Source organism: Tamandua tetradactyla, chromosome 19 (genome assembly GCF_023851605.1).
Source record: "Tamandua tetradactyla isolate mTamTet1 chromosome 19, mTamTet1.pri, whole genome shotgun sequence".
Classification (NCBI taxonomy): domain Eukaryota; kingdom Metazoa; phylum Chordata; class Mammalia; order Pilosa; family Myrmecophagidae; genus Tamandua; species Tamandua tetradactyla.
Window position 1 is genome coordinate 2,461,146 of NC_135345.1, and position 23,557 is coordinate 2,484,702.

At 42.2% G+C, this 23,557-nt stretch overlaps 1 protein-coding gene across 11 annotated transcripts in view; it reads left to right on the forward strand.

The window, feature by feature from the left end:
• FAM193A (family with sequence similarity 193 member A) overlaps positions 1-23,557 on the forward strand; it is a 251,275-nt gene that overhangs the window by 156,435 nt on the left and 71,283 nt on the right. For all 11 annotated transcript variants that reach the window (XM_077136245.1, XM_077136249.1, XM_077136246.1 and 8 more), the window contains exon 6: positions 10,076-10,200. In XM_077136245.1, the coding sequence (XP_076992360.1) occupies positions 10,076-10,200 (125 nt within the window). The remainder of the gene's footprint in view (positions 1-10,075; positions 10,201-23,557) is intronic.

The window sequence follows — 23,557 nt, forward strand, 5'->3', positions numbered from 1 at the left end:
GGAGTGCTGCTGTGCACACCCAACTTTATGGCTTGGTGGGTCAGACAACACCCAGCTCATGATAGGCAACTCAGGTCTCATAGTAACTTGGTGGCCCAAGGTTAAGCATTCGGTCTCTACTAAGGCCCAGTAGCAGGCCAAAAGCTGTTTCTCAAAAGGAGAGTAGTTATCTGCAGCAGATGGTAAGGCTTTGCTCCAGAATCCTAAGGGTCTGCGTTGTGATTCTCCTATAGAGGCCTGCCAAAGGCTCCAGACAGCATCTCTATTTGCCACTGACACTTCCAGCACCATTGGATCTGCTGGATCATATGGTCCAACGGACACAGCAGCTTGTACAGCAGCCTGGACCTGTCACAGAGCCTCCTCTTGTTTAGGTCCCCACTCAAAATCATCAGCTTTTCTGGTCATTTGATAAATGGGCTGGAGTAGCACACCCAAATGAGGAATACGTTGTTGCCAAAATCCAAAGAGACCAACTAGGTGTTGTCCCTCTTTTTGGTCATAGGAGGGGCCAGATGCAGCAACTTATCCTTCACCTTAGAAGGGACGTGCCCCCCACCACTGGACACCTAGAAATTTATCTGAGGTGAAAGACCCCTGTATTTTTGTTGGATTTATCTCCCGTCCTCTGACACACAAATGCCTTACCAGTAAGTCTAGAGTACTTGCTACTTCTTGCTCACTAGGTCCAATCAACATATCATCATCAATATAATGGACCAGTGTGATGTCTTGTGGGAGGGAGAATCGATCAAGGTCCCAGCAGAGAAGATTATGACACAGGGCTGGAGAGCTGATATACCCCTGAGCTAAGACAGTGAAATATATTGCTGACCTTTCCAGCTGAAAGCAAACTGTTTCTGGTGGCCCTTACTAACAGCTATTGAGAAAAAAAAGCATTTGCCTGATCAGTAGCTGCATACCAGGTACCAGGGAATGTATTGATTTGCTCAAGGAATGATACCACATCTGGAACAGCAGCTGCAATTGGAGTCACCACTTGGTTGAGCTTACGATAATCCACTGTCATCCTCCAAGACCCATCTGTTTTCTGTACAGGCCAAATAGGAGAGTTGAATGGGGATGTGGTGGGAACCACCACCCCTGCATCCTTCAAGTCCTTAACGGTGACAGTAATCTCTACAATCCCTCTGGGAATCAGGTATTGCTTCTGATTGACTATTCTGCTAGGTAGGGGCAGTTCTAATAGCTTTCACTTGGACTTTCCTTCCATAATAGCCCTCGCTCCACGAGTTAGAGAGCCAGTGTGGGTATTCTGCCAGTTGCTCAGTATGTCCATTCCAATTATGCATTCTAGAACTGGGGAAATAACTACAGAATGGGTCTGGGGGCCCACTGGACCCACTGTGGGATGGACCTGAGCTAAAACTCCGTTGATCACCTGACCTCCATAAGCCCCCACTCTGACTGGTGGTCCAGAGTGACGTTTTGGGTCCCCTGGAATTAATGTCACTTCTGAACCAGTGTCTAATAATCCCCGAAATATCTGTTCATTTCCTTTTCCCCCGTGCACAGTTACCCTGGTAAGAAGCCGTCGGTCTCCTTGGGGAAGGCTTGGAGGAAGAGGAACAGTATAGGTTTGTGGCAGTGTAACAAGGGTTCACCCCCAAAGGGACCTGGACTCCCCCTCATTCAAGGGGCTCTGGGTCTGTAAACTCTCTCAAGTCTGGGAGTTGATTAAGGGGCCATGACTCTGTCTTTTTGTAATTCAAGTTAGACTTCTGTTCAGTTAACCTGAAACTCTTTGTTTATACAGCTCAAACAAGAATTTATTAGACTGGCCATCTATTGTATTTCTAGGTACCCCATGATTTACTAGCCAATGCCACAAATCTCTGCAAGTCATATTATTTTGATTCTCGCTTTGAGTTTGCTGTCTATTATAATAGCCACGTCTGCCCTGTCTTTGGCGATTAAGTGCTGCCACCTGACTTCTTCCAACTCGGGATCCTGTCATCCCTGTTGTGTTTAAGGATTCCAGCTCAGTGACAGCAGTTCCTACAGTAGTATCTGACCTACAGACAAGTGAACTACAGAGCTCTTTAGGGATGATGGTGCTAGTCTCACAGATTTATTTCTCACCATTCTGGTAAAAGGTGCATCCTCAGGACATTCCTGGGGTGTAAGAGCAGGCTTTGCATGATAAATCCACTCTAACATCCCAATCTCTCTAAGCCTCTGGATCCCCTCATCTACATTATACCAGGGCAGTTCTGGAATTTCCCCCTCAGGTAATGTCGGCCACCTTTTCATCCATGTTTCAGCCAACCATCCAAACAAACTCTTAATGCCTTTTCTGACCCCTCAAGCTATAACATTGAATGCAGAATCTCGGCTTAGTGGGTCCATATCAATAAATTCAGCCTGATCCAGCCTTATATTCCTCCCACTATTATCCCACACCCTTAAAATCCATTGCCACACACATTCCCCTGATTTCTGTCTATATAAACTGGAAAACGCATACAGTTCTTTTGAAGTATAATGTACCTCCTCATGTGTGATACTTTGCACCTCACCTTTAGGGGCCTGCTGGGACTTTAGTCTGGAAGAAATGAGGGGTGGCAGGGGTGGGTCATGAAAAGAATTAGAAGTATCTTCCAAGCCGTTTGCTTCAGGGCATTTATTTGCAGTTTCATCTGGTGAAACAGGATTAATTATTCTAGGGCTAATCCCTTCAGGTAGAGGGTGGATGGCCAACTCCTCAAGGCGGATTGGAGGTGGGGCAGCTATGTCCTTAAGGCAAACTGTTACAGGGTTATCCAGAGAAGAGTCAGTGTGACCTATGGTTTCAACCTCCCCACAGACATCATTATCCATCCATATGTCACCATCCCATTTTTCAGGGCCCACTCCTTTCCAATCAGTGCCCTCCCTTTAACGGCAAACACCATGCAAGATTGAGATTTCAGTTTACATTGTGAAGTTGCTATTCTAACAATAGGATTCTGAGTCTTATTTTCAGAGATCTCAAGTTTACAGCTACAGGAAAAGATTTTCCTTCAGGATACTCACAGAAACGTCTACATCTGTCAGACAGCGCTTAAGCTTCTCATTTGAAGCCTTAGGCCCATCTCTTTCACTCATTAATGTATACAGTATATCTAACAACAACCAGCCAACATCTCTATACTTACTGTTTCCACATAACTCCATAAAGGTGTCAAAAACATTATCCTCCAGAGCCTGGCTTCTTATAAGCAAAGCATTAGAAGAATTGAATGATGATATTTTGACTATCTCTTTTGCCATCTCAGTCAATGGACTGGGAGTGTCATTCTGATTATGGGAATCAGAGTCCTTAGTGCCTTTGAGTCCAGTTAGTTTAGAAAACCAGTCATAAAAACCCCCTTTTCAGTTTCTGTTTCTTAAGAACCGCTCCTGGTACAAAGTTGTATTAGTTAGGGTTCTCTGGAGAAACAGAATCAACAGGAAATATTCGTAAGTATAAAATTTATAAAGGTGTCTCACATAACCATGGGAACGTAGAGTCTAAAATCTGTAGGGCAGGCTGTGAAGCTGACAATTCGATGGAGGGTCTGAACAAACTCCACAGGAGAGGCTTGCCAGCCAAAGCAGAAAGAGAGCCTGTCTCTTCTGAATCCTCCTTAAAAGGCTTTAAGTGATTAGATTAAGCATCACTCTTTAAAGAAGACACTCCCCTTGGCTGATCACCAGTGGAATCAGCTGTGGATGTAGCCGACATGATCATGGTTTAATTCTATGAAATGTCCTCGTAGCAAAAGACAGGCCAGCACTTGCCCAACCAGACAAACGGATGCCACCACCTGGCCAAATTGATACATGAACCTGACCATGACATAATGTATATACAAAAAAGAAATAAATTTCAAAGCACATTGCAACAGTTAGTTGTAGAACAGAGTTCAGAGTTTGCTATGGGTTAGAACTCCACAATTTTAGGGTTTTACTTCTAGCTGCTCTGAGACACTTGGAGACTAAAAGAATTATCAGTATGATTTAGCAATCATACTCATGTGTAATCCCGACCTTCTCTGTATAACTCCACCATCACTTTTGATCTTTCTCCCAATTTTAGGGGTATTTGGTCTATGCCCATTCCAACTTTTTCCTGTTGTAAGGGGCTGTAGATAATATGGGATGGCGGGTGGAACTAGTTCATGTTCCGGAGAGGCTGGCCTCTCTGCATTTCAGGACTATCTGGTCTAGGGAAGTTGTAGGTTTCTGGAATGTTACCCTAGTGCATGGAACTTCTGCAGAATTTTATATAATTCCCTAGGTATTCTTTAGGATTGTCAGGAATGGTTAATATTGGGGGTTGACAAGCTATGATAGGTAGCAGTGTCTAACTGAAGCTTGTGTAAGAGTGACATCCCGAGTAGCCTCTCAACTCTATGTGAACTTTCTCAGCCACTGATACCTTATTTGTTACACTTCTTATCCCCCTTTTGGTCAGGATGGCATTGCTGAGCACATGATGCCAGGGAGACTTTCACCCGTGGATGTCACGTCCCACATAGTAGAGAGGGCAACGGTTTCACTTGCAGAGTTGGGCTTAGAGAGAGAGAGGCCACATTTGAGCAACAAAACAGGTCCACCACAGGTAACTCTTAGGCACACCGATAGGTAGGCTAAATTCTCCACTGCATACATAAGCTTCACAAGAGCAAGCGTCAAGATCAAGGGCTTAACCTATTGATTTTCGTGTCCCTAATTGTTTGACCCAGTATCGGGTTTCCCCAGGGGTAAAATTTAATAGTTCCGTATTTTTTCTCCTATCCCTCAAGGAACTTTGCCAATGCTTTTTTATTATCTGCTTGATATACTGTGGGATTTGCCCGGGCATTGCATTGAGCTGTGCAGGGTTGGGAGCCCTTGTTCTTGTTCTGGGCCCCTGTATTTGGACTGTTTGGGTGAGCTGTCCAGACAGATTGAGTTGGATGGTGTGCTGTGGAGGGTTTGGGTTCTGGACAGGGTGAGCCTCTCTTCCTTTGGTACCACAGAGTGGGAGAGGTTCCAGAGTATGCGCAGTATCTTCCTTGCCCCTGTCTTCTGGATTGCTTTGGTCCCAACCTGATCGGCTTCATCCTTATTTCTAAATACCAGGTTGTTGACAGTTTTGATTGTTCTTGTGCTAACTTGCTTCCAAATTGCAAGATGGCTGTGTGGTGGTTTGAAGGGATTTATGTACCATTTTAGAAAAGCTATATTTTAATCCTAACCAATCTTGTGAGAGCAATGTTTTCTTCTAATCCCTATTTAGCACTGTAGGCTGGAAACTTGATTAGGTTATCTCCACGGAGGTGTGGCTCAATCAGTTGTGTGTATTAAACTTGATTACATGGAGATGTGTCTCCACCCATTCTGTGTGGGTCTTGATTAGTTTACTGGAATACTACAAAAGAAGATGTATTTTCGAGAAAGCATCAGAACACCGCAAAAGCACAAAGCAGAGTCCATCAGCCAGCAGCTTTGGGAGATGAAGGAAAATGCCTCCTGGGGAGGTTCATGAAGCAGGAAGCCTGGAGAGAAAGCTGGCAGTTTGTCCCCATGTTCACCATGTGCCCTTCCACCTGAGGGAGAAACCCTGAACTTCATTGGCCTTCTTAAAGCGAGGTATCTTTCCCTGGATGCCTTAGATCGGACATTTCTATAGGCTTGTCTTAATTGGGACATTTCTACGGCCTAAAAACTGTAAACTTGCAACTTATTAAATTCCCTCTTTTAAAAGCTGTTCCATTTCTGCTATATTGTGTTCTGGCAGCTAGCAAACAAGAACAGGCTGCCATGGTTTCCATACTGCATGTAGACATAATGCCATTCATTAGAAGAAGAGGTCCATCTTTTTCTTGTATCATTTTTTATGGATAAATAAACCTCTCTCAGAGGCAAAAAAAGAAAAAAAAAAATCCATTGGTCTAGCTTGCAGTCAGAATGGATCTTTTACTCCCGCATGACTTTGTAATACCATGCCTTGATCCTTTGTAAAATATTTGTTCACCGAGTTTTGTATTTCTTCCTGATGTTGACATTTTTCATTATTAAATATCAAAAAGTCACATTAGGGTAGTTCAGTGGTAGAATTCTCGCCTGCCATGCGGGAGACCCGGGTTTGATTCCCAGCCCATGCACTTTCCAAAAGCAAGCAAGTAAACAAAGGGAAAAACAAACAAACAAAAGTTCAGCAAATGGTGCTGCAATAACAGGATATTCAACACATAGAAAAAGAATGAAATGTGGCCCCCACCATATAGCACACACAAAAAGTCACATTAGTCAATACCACTGTTCTCATCAGGAAGGTCTTTGAGTGTCAAGCTTTCAGGTCCACAGTGATATAGATACATGCTCTCCAAATTTCTTAAAAACTCAAATTTTATAATTGACCACAAATAATTTGTCAGTTTTCCTGAGTTGATCACTTGTTAATTTTTGAAAAAATGTCTGCCACATATCCACGTCTGATTAACCATGATTGTTCCTTCTAGTACACGTGGTTTTCCGTGGGAGCAGCCAGTTCATTCCCCAACTGCCAGCCTAGGGTTTTCCATGGGCCATCTTGCTTCACATCCCGCTGCACCACACAGAGGAGTCCAAGGGCAGGTACTCGTAGGTCAAAAGTTAAGACAGTTTTTACTATTTCATCAAAGCCAATCTAAATGACCCTCATACACACCCATACTTTTTTTTGGAAAATGCAGTGATTAATTTGTGCAGTTTGGTGTCACTGTCTTGATTTATGCAAAGAGGCAGATGCAGCCACTGAAAATGGCAGATAACATCTTAGCATTGTCCTAAGATCAATTTTGGCCTCACCGGCGCCAGGGTTTCTCAGACCATGCTTTGAGAACCTCCACTGAGAGGCCTAAAAAATGTTAAGGCCTTGGAGCATATGGCATTTCTGACAAGGGCTCCTTGCAGACTCAGGCTGGGGTCTCTGTGGGCTTTCCTGCCTTATGAAATAAACAACTTTTGATATATGCGAAAGACATTTCTAGTACTCATTAAAGAGAAATCTTGAATATAATTCTGAAAGTAACTGGGATGTCTTTTCTTCCATAGCTCAAGCAAGGCTTGACAGAGGTTGTTCCCTGGAAATATGAGAATAGTTCAGAAGGTGGTATTTTCACAGGTGCCATAGGCAGGGGCTTTGCCTGCCAGCCTGAGAGGCAATGTCTGTGGGCCCTAGACTTTGCTTTGCTACTGCATAGCTATATGAGGGTAGCTAATCATTTAACCTGTCTCTAAGTGTCAGTTTTCCCTTCTGTAAATAAAATTGATATCCTACAACAGTGGTTTTCAAAAACCTGACTGGTGATCAGAACTTTTGGGGAGCTTTAAAGCAGCTAGAAAATTCCATGATCTGGCCCCTGCAGGTAGATTGGATCCCTGGGAGGATCGCTGGAATCTGAATTTTTCAAACCCATTTAGTGGTTGTAGCATCTGTCTCAGGCACCAGCAGTGTCAGCATGCCATGTGAACCCTGCCAGCTACCCTCTGCCAGCTTTCAGCCTCACTACTGCCCACCCCCTTTCTCCTGACCCTGCAGAACTGGCAGGTGCTTCTGGACATGGCTCCACACGTCTGCACAGCTCTTCAATGTGGATGTGGGCTTTATTTATCCCATCGCCATTGGGATCAAATGGGCTGCAAACGGGTCACGTTTTTCCTTTTTATTTATTGGAACTAGACTTAGGTTTGCCTCTGGTTATCTGGGAAGCACCTCACTAGGCTGTACTAATTGTGACATCTGGAGTTCCAGCTACTAGGCAAAAGAATCTTGAGTGTTCTCTTATTTCCAAAATCTGCCACAGAACTTGATTCTAAACACCTTCTCTTCCTCCCTCCAACCACCCTCCATGAACGTTTTGTCGTAGAATTGGCCAGAAGTAAGAATAGTTTGGATGGAAAAGCCTGAGCTTAGGTCTTGGTGAGCTGATTCTCTTCTGCCTCTGGTTGGGCAGCATCGAGTCTGCGGTCCTCCGAGGGCTCTCACCCTCTCCAACGTTGTAGCAGAACATCTCCCACAGTCGTCACCCACTGCGTGACTGGGTCACTCGAGCTGTGTGTTTGTCCTTCCCGCACCTGTAAATGGGGGACATGGCCAAGTAAGGTTACAGGGTTGTCAAAAGCAGTAATGAGTTTGTGGTAAGTGCTCAAATGGCAGCATGTGCTGTTGTGTGAGTAGCTTCCAAGTTGATGTCAGACTGCGAAACAAGTTTGTTTCTGGTGTCTCTCCTGCATGTCTTACCTGGAGAGTGTAATTATTTATTAGACGTACCAAACATCTTCATAAATCTGTCTCCACAAAGTTACTCTTACTTAACATGAGTCCAGAAAGTGCAAGCTGTATGGACATGTGGTGCTTCATCCACGAAGGTGCTGCCTGGCTGGCGGGGTGGGCCTCTGCCACGCCCATGGTGGAATCCCTACTCTTTGCCACGGACATTCAGGCACTTCCAGATGAGGCTTTGACTCCCCTGGGCAGTGTTGTCTGGGTCCTCCTTCAGCTGACCGTGCCTGGCTGTGGGTGGCCCTAGTGCCTGCCTGGTGCTTTGTTGTGGACTGTTAAATCTGAGTCAGCACCCACCCTCTGTCTCCTAGGGAACTCCTGGAAAAAAGTGCTTCTGCCAGATTAGTCTTTATCTTCCCCAAACCTAGTGCAGTGCCCACAAAGAGGAAAAACCCATGGAATGTCCTTTGGATACTTCATTTCTGGCCATGTGACTATTCAAGGTTGTTCATGTACAACATATGTAACACATGCAACCCCTCCTCTCTCCAGGCCTCAGGGCCAAGCACCTGCCCTATTCTGCGTTCCTGTACCAAGTACCAGTTCTGAGAGGTGATTGGTGTGAAATAGAAGCAATGAAATTCAGAACTGTGGGCACTGGTGTTTTGGTAAAACATACAATAAGAGCAGACACTGAAAATGTTGATAAAATTGTGGATTTGTGGCTGCCTAAGGTGCCACAAAAAAATAAATAAATAAAAAAAGAGGTGTCTTCCCACCTCTCCTCTCCAGTCAGTGGTGTTTGTGTCCTCAGGCATGAGTCAGCAGTGGGCTCTTTGCAGCATCCTGTAGAGGTGGGCTTTCAGGACAGGAATCTGCCGTGCCTACTTGTCTCTAAATCCCCCTGTGCCAACTAGGGCTCTCAGGTGGCAACACTGGGTGCAGTTCCACTCCAGATGTGATCATCGCAGCTCGGGGAGGCTGAATTATAAATATGAATAGACTGCTATATCTAATTGCTGTGAATTAGCCACATCATGAAACATAGAATATGTTAAACGTAATGCTCAGCAGTTCCCCAGGGCCACCTGTTGTCTAGGTGAGAAATATTCTTGGAGAATTAATGTGACCTGAGCAAAGACAGCACACCTGTAGCTTCCAGGTGGGAGCATGGGTTCACATGTGAAGGGCTGTGCAGAATTGGCTAAATGTGAAGATCCCATTGTGATGGTGAGCCCCCAGCCTTTTGTTGCCTGGTTCCTCATCTTGGCAGCACTGGGTAGTAGCAGGGCACTTGCCCGTGTTTTCAGGTTGCTATGCCGAAGTTCCTTGGTATGTCTGCCTGCTGTTGAGATGGAAAACCATACCTCTGACTGAGTCTTGTTATGGTGAAATTATTTACATCTATCAGAGTGGGGGATTTCTCATTATAGGCAAGAAAATTCTTTTGGCAGCAAAGGATTTATGCACATTTGGAAATATTTGGAATGTTGGGATTTCATAATATTTTGAAGCCATAATTTTTATAAATGACCATCAAGTATTCACCATTATTTCTCTTCTCTCTCTGCCCGCTTCTTCTTTGGTGTTACCCCCTGCCACTTCTGTGCGTGCGTTATTTATAGTGGAGGCTGGAGGAATGCTACATGGGGTTCCCTGTCCTTGTAGTCTGAGATCTGCCAGGGTCCTGCTGTGGGACAGGGCAGGGCTCCTCACAGGAAGTCCTGACCCTGCCTAAAAGGACTAAACTCGTGGCAGTGGGTGCAGGGGTGGCAGCCTTCTGGGAGCCTTTGAGTTGTCATCAGTTGAGTATGTCCTCTCTCTCTCTTTTCAAACTAGGAAAACGAACACTTGAAAAAGTTCCAGGTGACTTGGGAACTGCATAATAAACACTTATTTGAAAATCTGGTCTTTTCTGAGCCACTTCTCCAGAGCAACTTGCCAACGCTGGTGTCACAGATCAGGTAATTCACTTGGCACACATCCCACATGTTGCCCCTTTAGAGTCATTTCTCCTGTAACACAGCCTCGGTGTTCCTGAAAGTCATTGTGCTGTGGAATTTTCTTGCAATAGAAATAAAAGGGCTTAGGGGAAATAAGGGTTTGGACAGAAAACTCAAAACCTGAAGAATAATGCAATTCAATGCTGCTACAGATTCTTCACAAAGCAAAGCTCCACCAACTATGACATTTTGCTTTGACTGCTGGGTGACCACGGTTGTGCAGGTGAGGTGGGTGGTTGCTCCAGCACCTGGGGCTATGCCAGAGGGCCCGTCTTCCTGGCCACTGCTCGCTTGGTGCTTCCACAACAGACCCTCAGAACCTAACAAAGGCCTCCCTCCCGGTGGGGGGGTAGCATTCTTCCTGTGAGGGGGCTGCAAGATTCTGTACTTTTACCAAGACAGGGACTTAGGGTGTGGTTCCCATGTGCTGCAGGGCAGTTGCATATGAGGAGGCTGGGGGCAGAGAGGGGCTGAGCATTTCCTTCTGGGGTGACTGCTCAGGGAGAGGCCCCAACCTCGATCGTTTCCTGGTCCTCGGGCACAAGGTATGGCTGCCCATGCAGCCGGGCATGAGCTACAACGGTTTGCATACTGAGTTTCATCCCTCACCTCTACCACAGTTTCCCAGCGCAGAAGAGACATGTTATCACGTTGACATGTATTCAAAACAGATTCTCAAAGAAGAGATGATGCTTTTCAGTAAATGAGTTTTTGTATCTGACTCACCCAACAGTCACTTTTCTGTCCCCTAGTGCCCCCTGGACTCCCACACCATCCCAGAGATATCCTGACAGCCTGTGCTCACACCCTGTCATCTAGAGAAAGGACTTCACAAGCATTGACAGGAAAGGCATTGAGGATAGAGAGGACATGGTGAAGGGACCTAGGTGTGGTTTGTACTCTGTGCTGCCATGGGCCATCAGTATGTCTTTGCGACAGCCTATTTCCCTGCCCTCCCTGTCCACTCTCTGGAACCCCCTCACCAACCCAGGCGAAAAGGTTATGACCTTGTCCAAGGTAATTCACACTAATAGGTATGAGATACAAAGCTTGTCTTTGTGCTGGTATATGAAGTTGGAGCTCACCACCTCTCCCTTTGCAAGAATGAGTGTGTCTTGGGGTGCTTAAAGCACCGGGGACAGGGGACGGGGGGCGGGGGGTGCATTTTGTTGACCTGAGATGAATTATAATGCGTCACATAATCTGTGCCCTGCTTTGGGATTTTTCATTCACCAATTGCAAGTAGTCACACTCCAGAGATCTGTCAGTATTTTAGAATCTGAAAAGGCTAATGCTCGTGCTTAGGCTGTGCTCCTGAGGACGGGAGGGCGCGGCAGAGGCCATGCCATGCCATGAGAAATGCTGGGGCTGCCGGAAAGAGAGGGTTCCTTTGTGGTTCACAGGAGAGCCCTCCCAGCCAGAAGGACTGACGCAAACTCACTCGCAGGAACTGAGTGCAGTTGGAATCTTCACAGATCTTCAGAATTCACATTTAGACTTCCAGTATACAGGTATAAATTTAACAGCTTGTCAGAATTTTGTGACCAGTTATAGATAAACAATGCCCCGTAAAGTAATGTCCCCATCTGCAGTACATAATACATGGTTGTGAGCATCTTAGCATTCCAACATTGTTTTGGGACCTGTGTTTGTTTACCCCTTTTTTGATTACACTGTAAAATACAGATACAGAAAGCCATGCAAGGTCAGTGTGTAGTTAGATGACCTATTAGGTGACCCTCACGTGGGCAGTCACTGGAGGTGAGCTTCTCTGCCCAGCGGCCTTGCCTCGCCAAGCTGGCTTACAAGGCAGTCATTCCCTCACATATTTTGTGATTCTCTTATTGCCCAAGGGTACATTTTTATGCTTAGTCTTGCCTGGTTTTTCTTTTTTAAACATTTTTTATTGTGGAAGATAACATATATACAAACGAACAATACATTTCAAAGAACACCACAACAATTAGTTATAGAACAGATTTTTTCACAGTTTGGTATGGGTTTCAGTTCCACAGTTTTAGGTTTTTCCTTTTAGCTGCTCCAAGACACTAGGAACTAAAATATCAGTGTAATGATTCAGCACTCACACTATTTTGTTAAATCCTGTCTCTTCATTATAACTCCTCCTTCTCCTTTGATCCTTCTCCCGATCTTTATGGGAATTTGGGCTTTGCCCTTTCTAACTTTTTCATGTTGGAAGGGGCTATTAATAATATGGGATAGGGAACTCGTGGAGTGCTTGGGCCACGTGCAGTGCACCAAGAATTGAACCGAGGGTTCCAGCATGACAGACTGATCACACTGTCAACTTCATTAAAAGAGAGTCCTCCATGAAAATGTTACCTTTTCTAGACGGATAAAGAACCTCTGAGTATGCAATTTGATGAAAGCATCATCATTTTGCTTACCCAGTGCTTATGTTGTTGTGAGTGTAAACTGAGTGGAAGACAATTGTCAGCTGAGCTGTTGACCATGCAGCCACTGGATATCAGGTCTGTAAATCAGATGTAGCTTCACAGTTGGTTCAAGGGGAGGAATTGTGGGAAGAAGGAATTGGATTTTTTCAAAACCAGAATTCAGTTTTTTCACACAAGGGGAAGATAGTGTTAAAGAACAAGAAATGCCATCTGTGCATCATATCTGCAAGAAAGAAATAATCTACCATCATGTCATTGGAGCAGAATTTTCATACTCAAAAGAATGGTATTATATGTCATAAATTGCCAGAAGATTGTACTCATAGTTCCAGAATGATTCAACATGTATTAACTCACAAAGGAGTGAAGTCCTACTTCAGCAAAAAAAAATAATAATAATAAAATAATAATATGGGATAGGGAAATGGAACTAGTTGATGTTCTGGAAAGACTGCACCCTCTGGGTTTCAGGACTTAATCTGTCCTAGGAACCCTTTTGAGGTTGTAGGTTTCTGGAAAGCAATCTTACAGTGTGAGACTTTTGTAGAACCTCAGCTAGAGCTCTAGGTGTTCTTTAGGTTTAACAGGAATGGTTTTGGTTGGGGTTTTGCAAACCATGGCAATTAGCACTTTCTAGCTAAAGCTTGCTTAAGAGTAGTCTCCAAAACTTGGTTACATTTCTTTTACCACTTTTGGTCAGGAACATGACCTGGAAATCATGTTCCACGTTGCCAGGAAGACTTTCACCCCTGGATGTTATGTCCCATGTAGGGAGGAAGTTAATGATATTCCTTGTAGAGTTGGTCTTGGAGAGAGATCACATTTGAGCAACCAAAGAGGTTTTCTGGAAGTAACTTTTGGGCAGAACTGTAGGTAGGTGTAGCTTCGCAGCTACATATATAAGCTTCATAAGAGCAAGCCTTGAAAAGATCAAGGGCGTGGCCTATTGACTTTGGTATCCCTAGTGTTTGACACAGTCTCAGGGTTTTTCCCATGGTAAAGCTTCATAGTTCCATATTTTTTCTCCCATCCCTCAAGGGACTTTGCCAGTAGTTTTATTTTTTTCTTTGTGAAATCTAACATATATACAAAAAAAGCAATAAATTTCCTGGTACATTTTTATTCCAAGTACATTTTAGCAAGTAGTTATACAACAGATTTTAAAGTTTGGTATGGGTTACATTTCCACAATTTTTTGTTTTTTTTTTCTTCTAGCTGCTCCAAGACACTGGAGACCAACCGAAATATGAGTATAATGATTCAGCATTCATACTCATTTATTAAATCCTATCTATCTTCTGTGTTATACTCCTCTTTAAATACCATAAACACATAAAAGCAATAAATTTCTAAGTACATCACAACAGTTAGTTGTAGAACAGATTTCAGAATTTGGTATGGATTAACAGTTCCACAATTTGAAGTTTTTATTTCAAGCTGCTCTAAGGTACTGGAGGCTAAAACAAATATTATAATGATTCAGCACTCATACTTATTTGTTAAACCGACTCATTTGTTAAGACCAATGATATAACTCCACCATCACCTTTGATCTTTCTCCCACTCTTTAGGGGTATTTGGGTTATGCCCATCCTAATTTTTTCATGTTGGAAGGGGCTGTTGATAATATGGGATAGGGGGATGGAACTAGTTGATGTTCTTAGGGAGGGCTGGCCCCTCTGCATCTCAGGACTTATCTGGTCCTGAGACCTATCTAGAGGTTGTAGGTTTTGCAGTTACCCTAGTACGTGGAACCTTTGTAGAATCTTATATAATGCCCTAGGTATTCTTTAGGATTGTCAGGAATGGTTTTGGTTGGGGTTTGGCAGGTTATGATAGGTAGCTATCTTTAACTGAAGCATGAGTAAGAATGACCTCCAGTGTAGCCTCTCAACTCTATTTGAGCTCTCAGCCAGATACTGTATTTGTTACACTTCTTTTATCCCTTTAAGTCAGGATGGCATTGTTGATCCCACGGTGCCAGGGCCAGGCTCGTCCCTGGGAGTCATCTCCCACGCCACCAGCGTTGTCATGTCCCATGTAGGGAGGAAGGCAGTGGTTTCACTTGCAAAGTTGGGCTTAGAGAGAGAGGCCACATCTGAGCAACAAAAGATCATGTGCTACAGCAAATTTAGGGTTTGGACAAAGCAAACCTCTCTTCCTTTGGTCTCCTACAGTAGGTGAATTTCTAAAATACAGACAATGTCATCCTTAACCCTGTGTTCTGATTTACTTTAATCCTGACCTAATTGGCTTTGTTCTTATCGCTAAGTGAAGCTTATTCTCTTTTCTTCGGTTTCTTTAACAGTTGTATGTAGCAGTGCTGACTTTCAGAGCTGTAGAAGTCAAGCTTTGAGTCTTGACATTTCTCTAGTTGATCCTTGGAGCAGGGGTGAACTCAGCCTATCCTGTTTCACCCTCTTCCCGAAAGTGTCCTTGCCAGGTTTTTCCTTTGATCTCTTTTTTTTCTCCCTTATCTTTTTTTTTTTTAAATGTTGTTTTAATTTTTTAAACATAACAACATGCAAACATGAACATTCTTACCATATGATCATTCCATTCTTGGTATATAATCAATAACTCGCAATATCATCACATCGTTGTATGTTCATCATCATGATCATTTCTTAGAATATTTGCATCAATTCAGAAAAAGAAATAAAAAGAAAAGTGAAAAAAAAACCTCACACATACCATACACCTCACCCCTCCCTTTCATTGATCACTAGCATTTCAATCTACTAAATTTATTTTAACATTTCCCCTATTATTTATTTATTTTTAAGGTTTTACTCATCTGTCCATAAGGTAGATAAAAGGAGCGTCAGACACAAGGCTTTCACAATCACACAGCCACATTGCGAAAAATGTATCATTATACAGTCATCTTCAAGAAACATGGCTACTGGAACACAGCTCTACACTCTCAGGCTGTTCCCTCCAGCCTCTGCATTACACCTGAACTAAAAAGGTGATATCTGTATAATGCATAAGAATAACCTCCAGGATAACCTCTCGATTCTGTTTGAAATCACTCAGCCATTGACAGTTTATTTTGTCTCATTTCTCTCTTCCCTCTTTTGGTTGAGAAGGTTTTCTCAATCTGTTGATGCTGACTCCCAACTCATTCTAGGATTTCTGTCCCACATTGCCAGGAAGGTCCACACCCTGGGAGTCATGTCCCACATAGAGAGGGGATGGGCAGTGAGTTTGCTTGTTGTGTTGGCTGAGAGAGAGAGGTCACATCTGAGCAACAGAAGAGGTTCTCTGAGGGTGACTGTTAGGCCTAATTTTAAGTAGACTTAGCCCATCCTTCGCAGGGTTAATTTTCATATGAACAAACTCCAAGATTGAGGGCTCGGCCTATTGCTTTGGTTGTCCACACTGCTTGTGAGAATATCAGGAATTCTCCAAATGAGGAAGTTGAAATTTCTCCCTTTCTTGCCATTCCCCCAAGGGGACTTTGCAAATACTTTTTTATTCACTGTTCAAATCACTCTAGGATTTATCGGGGCACTGCTCTGGACAAACCTACAAAATGTTATGACCTACTCAAGGCTCCTTGTACTTGTGGTATTCAATTAAACTGTCCAGCTAAGTAATATTAGGAAATGCACTAGTCAAATTATAAATTTTGTACCAAATAAACATTTTTTGCTTTAGTCTCACACAGAAGTTCAAGTTTTAAGATATGAATGACCATCTATTTTCAACCCCCTGCAGTATTGACATTCCTTCGTTCTTCCTCATGCAAAAACGTTTTTTAATTTGTACATTTAGTCACGATCATTGCACACTTTAGGCATTCCTAGATTATACCATCTCAGTCTTTATCGTCTATCTTTCCTTCTTATTTCATTTGTGCCCCCAGCCCTCCTCCCTCTATCCTTCTCACATTCAGCTTCATTCAGTGTTCTAACATTATTGAATTACAGTTAGGTAGTATTGTGCTATCTATTTCTGAACTTTTATAATCAGTCCTGTTACACAGTCTGTATCCCTTCAGCTCCAATTACCCAATATTTACCCTATTTCTATCTCCTGATGGTCTCTGCTCTTAACTGAAATTCTCCAGGTACATTCACTGATGTTAGTTCATATCAGTGAGACCATACAGTATTTGTCCTTTTGCTTCTGGCTAATCTCAAGTCAGTGTAATGTCCTTAAGGTCCATCCACATTGTTACATACCACATAACTTTATTCTGTCCTACAGCTGCATAATATTCCATTGTATGTATATACCACAGCTTGTGTAGCCATTCTGTCTGTTGATGGACAATTTAAGTGTTTCCATCTCTTGGCAATTGTGAATAATGCTGCGATAAACATTGGTGTGCAAATGTTTGTGTCCTTGCCCTCATGTCCTCCGAGTAGATACCTAGCAGTGGTATTGCCGGATCATATGGCATTCTATACTTAGCTTCCTGAGGCACCGCCAAACTGCCTTCCACAGAGGTTGTACCATTTGACATTCCCACCAATAGTGGTTAAGCCATGGAAGTTGAGCATCTTTTCATTTGTCTTTTAGCCGTTTGTATTTCCTGTTCTGAGATGTGTCTGTCTTTTGCCTATTTTGTAATTGGGCTGTCTGGTCTTTTTCTTGTTGAGTCGAACAATCTCTTTATATATTCTGGACCTTTATCTGATATATCGTTTCCAAATATTGTTTTCCATTCTGTAGACTGTCTTTTTACTTTCTTGACGAAGTTCTTTGATGCACAAAAGTGTTTAATTTTGAGGAGTTCCCATTTCTTTCTTTCTTTCTTCAGTGCTCATGCTTTGGGTGTAAGGTCTAGGAAACCACCTCCTATGATAAGATTTATAAGGTGTTTCCCTGCATTTTCTTTTAACAGTTTTATGGTCTTAGATCTAATGTTTAGGTCTTTGATCAATTTTGCGTATAAAGTGTGAGATATGAATCCTCTTTCATTCTTTTGCATGTGGATATCCAGTTCTCTAGGCTGGAGAGAACCATTTATTGAAGAGACTTTTCTGTCCCAGGTGAGTTGGCTTGACTGCCTTATCAAAGATCAGTTGTCCATAGATGAGAGGTTCTATATCTGAACACACTATTCGATTCCATTGGTCAGTATATCTATCTTTATGCCAGTACCATGCTGTTTTAACCACTGTACTTTCATAATATGCCTTAAAGTCAGGTAGCATGAGATCTCCGACTTCATTTTTCTTTCTCTGGATACTTTTAGCTATTCGGGGCACTCTCCTCTTCCAGATAAATTTGGTTATTGGCTTTTCTATTTCTGAAAAGTAAGTTTTTGGGATTTTTATTGGTATTGCATGGAATCTGTAAATCAGTTTAGGTAGAATTGACATCTTAACTATATTTAGTCTTCCAATCCATAAACACGGTATGTGCTTCCATTTATTTAGGTCTTCTGTGATTTCTTTTAACAATTTCTTACAGTTTTCTTTGCATAGGTCTTCTGTATCCTTAGTTAAATTTATTACTAAATATTTTATTCTTTTGGTTGCAATTGTAAGTGGAATTTTTTTCTTGATTTCCCCCTCAGATTGTTCATTACTAGTATATAGAAACACTACAGATTTTTTAGTGTTGATCTTGTAACCTACCACTTTGCGGTACTCATTTATTAGCTCTAGTAGTTTTGCTGTGAGTTTTTCAGAGTTTTTGACATACAGTATCATCTGCAAACAGTGAGAGTTTTACTTCTTCCTTTCCAATTTTGATGCCTTATATTTCTTTTTCTTGTCTAATTGCTCTGGCTAGATGTTCCAATACAATGTTGAATAACAGTTGTAGTGGACATCCTTGTCTTGTTCCTCATCTTGGGGAAATGTTTTCAGTTTTTCCCCATTGAGGATGATGTTAGTTGTGGGTTTTTCATATATTCCCTTTATCATATTGATGAAGTTCTCTTCTATTCCTATCCTTTGAAGTGTTTTCAAAAGGAAAGGATGTTGAATTTTGTCAAATGCATTTTCTACATGAATTGAAATGATCACGTGGTTTTTCTGCTTAGATGTATTGACATGGTATACTAATTATTACGTTAATTGATTTTTTTATGTTGAACCATCCTTGCATACCTGGGATGAATCCTACTTGATCAAGGTGTATAATTCTTTTAATGTGGTCCTGGATTCGATTTGCTAGAATTTTGTTAAGGAATTTTGCATCTATGTTCATTAGAAAGATTAATCTGTAGTTTTCTTTTCTTGTAATATCTTTGTCAGGCTTTGGTATGAGGGTGATGTTGGTGTCATAGAATGAGTTAGGTAGCCTTCCCTCTTCTTCAATTTTTTTGAAGAGTTTGTGCAGTATTGGTACTAATTCTTTCTTGAATGCTTGGTAGAATTCACATGTGAAGCCATCTGGTCCTGAACTTTTCATTTTGGGGAGCTTCTTAATGACTAATTCAGTTTCTTTACTTGTGATTGATTTGGTGAGGTCATTTATTTCTTCTCCAGTGAATGTTGGTTGTTCATGCCTTTCATCTACATTGTCTAGTTTATTAGCATAAAGTTGTTCATAGTATCCTGTCATTACCTCCTCTATTTCTGTGGGGTCAGTGAGTGTGTCTCCTCTTCCATTTCTGATTTTATTGATTTATATCCTCTCTTTTCTTTTTGTCTATCTCACTAAGGGTCCATCAATCTTATTGATTTTCTTCTAGAACCGACTACTGATTTTGTTGATTTTCTCAATTGTTTCCATGTTCTCAATTTCATTTATTTCTGCTCTGATCCTCATTATTTCTTTCCTTTTGCTTGCTTTGGGGTTAGTTTGCTATTCTTTCTCTAGTTCTTCCAAATGGACAGTCAATTCCTCAATTTTTACTCTTCTTTTTTAATATAGGCTTTTGGGGCAATAAATTTCCATCTTAGCACTGCTTTTGCTGCATCCCATGAATTTTGATATGTTGTATTTTTATTTTCATTTGTCTCGAGATTTTACTGATTTCTGTTGTAATTTCTTCCTTGACCGACTGGTTGTTTAAGTGTGTATTGTTGAGCCTCTATATATTTGTGAATTTTCTGGCACTCTGCCTATCATTGATTTCCAACTTCATTCCTTTATGATCTGAGAAAGTGTTTTGTATGATTTCAGTCTTTTTAAATTTATTGAGACTTGCTTTGTGACCCAGCATATGGGTCTATCCTTGAGAATGATCCATGAGCACTTGAGTAAAAGGTATATCCTGTTGTTGTGGGGTGTACTGCTCTGTAAATGTCTGTTAGATCTAGCTCATTTATTGTGTTACTCAAATTCTCTGTCTTTTTATTGATCCACTGTCTAGATGTTCTGTACATTGATGAGAGTGGGGAATTGAAGTCTCCAACTATTATGGTAGATGTGCCTATTTCTCTTTTCAGTGTTTACCTCATGTATTTTGGAGCACTCTGGCTTGGTGCATAAATATTTATGATTATGTCTTCTTGTTGAATTGTTCCTTTTGTTAATACATAGTGTCCCTCTTTGTCCCTCTTAATTGTTTTACACATGAAGTTGATAATGTTTCAGATATTAGTATAGCTACTCCTGCTTTTTTCTGATTGTTGTTTGCATGAAATATGTTTTCCCAACCTTTCACTTTCAATGTATGTTTGTCCTTGGGTCTGAAATGCATCTCCTGTAGACAGCATATAAATGGGTCCTGTTTTTAATCCATTCTGCTAGTCTGTGTCTTTTAATTGGTGAATTTAATCCATTAACATTTAATGTTATTACTGTAAGTGCAGTACTTTCCTCTACCATTTTGCCTTTTGGATTTTGTATGTCATATCTAATTTTTCTTATTTTTACCTTTACTGATAGTCTTCATTTCTACACTCTTCTCCACACCTCTCTCTCCTATGTTTTCATATCTGTCTCTAGTGACCCCTTTAGTATTTCCTGCAGAGCTGGTCTCTTGGTCACAAATTCTCTCAGTAATTTTTTGCCTGAAAATGTTGTAATTTACACTCCCCCTCCCCCCCACCTTTTTTTTTTTTGCATGGTCAGGCACATGGAATGGAACCTGGGTCTCCGGCATGGCAGGTGAGAAGGAAGTCCACCTGCTGAGCCATCGTGGCCTGCCTCCTTCATTTTTGAAGGACAATTTTGCTGGATATAGAGGTCTTGGTTGGCAGCTTTTCTCTTTCAGTAACTTAACTGTATCATGCCAATCTTTCTCGCCTCCATGGTTTCTGCTGAGAAATCTACACATAGTCCTGTTGGGCTTCCCTTTACGTGATGGATTGCTTTTCTCTTGCTGCTTTCAAGGTTCTCTCTTTTTTTTGACATCTGACATTCTGATTAGTATGTGTCTTGGAGTATATTTGGATCTGTTCTGTTTGGGATATGCTGCACTTCCTGAATCTGTAATTTCAAGTCTTTCATAAGAGTTGGAAATTTTTCAGTGGTAATTTCCTCCATTAATTTTTCTCCTCCTTTTCCCTTCTCTTCTCCTTCTGGCATATCCACAGCACTTATATTCATGTGCTTGATGTCATCATTCAGTTCCTGAGTCCTTGTTCATAGTTTTCCATTCTTTTCCCTGTATTTTCTTTTGCTTGTTGGATTTCAGATGTCTGATCCTCCAGTTCACTAATCCTGTTTTCTGCCTCTTGAAATCTACCATTGTAGGTTTCCATTTTTTTTTCATCCCTTTTACTATGCCTTTTATTCCCATCAATTCTGTGATTTGTTTTTTTAGGCTTTTGATTTCTTTTTGTTTGTTCCTTGCCTTCTTTGTACCCTCCCTCAACTCATTGATTTGATTTTTTATGAGGTTTTCCCTGTCTGTTCAAACATTCTGAATTAATTGTTTTAACTCCTGTATCTCATTTGAATTGTTGGTTTATTCCTTTGACTGGGCCATTTCTTCAATTTTCCTACTATGATTCATTTATTTTCGCTGGTGTCTAGGCATTTAATTTCCTTAATTAGTTTATTCTGGAGATTGTTTTCACTTTTTTTTTTGCCTAGGATTTTCTTGCTGGATGATTTTGTTGTCTGTCTGTTGTTTGACATTCAGTTCAGCTTATTCTAAACCTCTAGCTTAGGTTTTGTTTGACAGATTGGGATTTTTCAGTTCTTATTTTCTTGTTTCTTGCCCTGCCTGTATGGTCCCTTTTTTCCCCCCCTTTAGGAGGGTCTACTTAGGTATATAGACCCCAGCCAGATTCTCCCAGACCAGACTGGCCTCCTCTCAGGAGGAAAGAGTCACCTGCATCAGTTTTCCCTGCAGGTGAGACCCAGCAGGTTGACTTTCCAGAAGCCTCTGGATTCTGTGTTTCCTATCCTACCCAGTATGTGGTGCTTGTCTGCCTGTGGGTCCCACCAACATAAGGTGAAGCAGTACCTTTAACTTCAGCAGACTCTCCCTGTAGGGGCGTGGTGGAGACAAAGGAGAGGTTGTAGGCTGCATTTAATCATTTCAGTTTTCCACACCCTGGAGTCTGAATTACTTGAGGGAAGGATTCCACCTGAGCTGGGCCCCACCCCCTCCTGGGGAAGATACAGGCTCCAAACAAACACTCAAACAAGCTTAATTCTGCCTATGTCTGGGGCAGTGGAGCCGGAGAACCCCTGCAGGTGTATGGAAAGAGTAGTCAAGCCATAGAAACACCCCCACATAAAAGAAAAAGAAAAGTCCTTTTCAGAGCAGGACCCCCATTCCTCGGATTTGCCAATCGAGAGCTTAAGTTGGTACTTGTTTTGTGTATCCAGATCCTTTGTGCTCCCTCCTTTCCTTCAGGTCCCAGACCCTTTCAAGTATTATGTGATATCCAATCCGAAAAACTTCTTTGTTTTTTTCTTTTTTCTTTTTCTGTCAGCCCTGCCCCTGTGTGCAGGGGCAAAACCCAGCAACCCCAGCTTTTACTTGAGGTTTGGCTGAGCTGGGGGCCTATTTTTAGTAGTCAGAATTTGTTAATTAATTCCACAGTTGGAGCTTGGTTGTGCTCAGCCCCTGCTGCTAGTGAAGCGCCTTTCCTTTCCCCTCTGGGAAGCAGCCTATGGGGAGGGGCGCCGGACTCCAGGCTTGGGGGACTCCCAGTTCTGGGTTGGATCACAGCCAGTTGAGACTAGGGTATGCTGTGTGTTCGGTCACTGATGTGGCCCTAACAGTTGGTCTGTACTGTTCCTGGCTATTTACTAGTTGCTCTGGTGAACAAACTAAATCCCACACTACACAAAGCTGCCATCTTGGCCCCAATTCTCCCTTCCTATCTTTTGGACTCTTGTTTGCAATCCCTCTGTCTGCATCCTCCTTTTCCCTTAGAATTTATGAAGGAACCTAGGTCCATAGTCCTGTAGTGATTCCTACAGCATGGATTCCTCTGGGTATATGGCCACTGTGCAGTCCTGCCCAGCATGTCCCTCTGCTCTCGGTGCTGCCTGGGAGTTGCCAGAGGTACCCAGAGGCTCCCCTAGGCTCGGCTTCCATCCTTTCAGGAAGTATGGAAGACTCCAGTAAGGTAGTGTGTTCTTTTAATCAGAATGTACCTGTCTGGTTATTTGTTGTTTAGCTTATTATTAGGCAATGCTCAATTTGACCTTTATTTTAAATACATATTGTTAGGGAAAATTTTAAGTAGGTTTGTAATAAACTTGGGCAGTTGATTTTAAATTCATTCTCCTTTAACACAGTATTGTTTCACATTGCAAGTTATTTGTAAGAGATGTTACAGTGAATATATTTCCATGATATGCTGTCTTGTATCTGCAAAATGAGTATTTAGATTACGACCCATTTGCTGGACTTACTGACTTAATTCACCCCTGTAGATTTCCCTGAGATCTCGTGCTTCTCTTGCTTTGTTCTCTGGAGCCAGCCCAACCCTGCCTTGCCTTGACTTAGACCCTATGCTACAGAGCCCCAGGACACCATATCTACCTTGTTCTCCATTTGCTCCAAAGTAGAGTCCCTGATC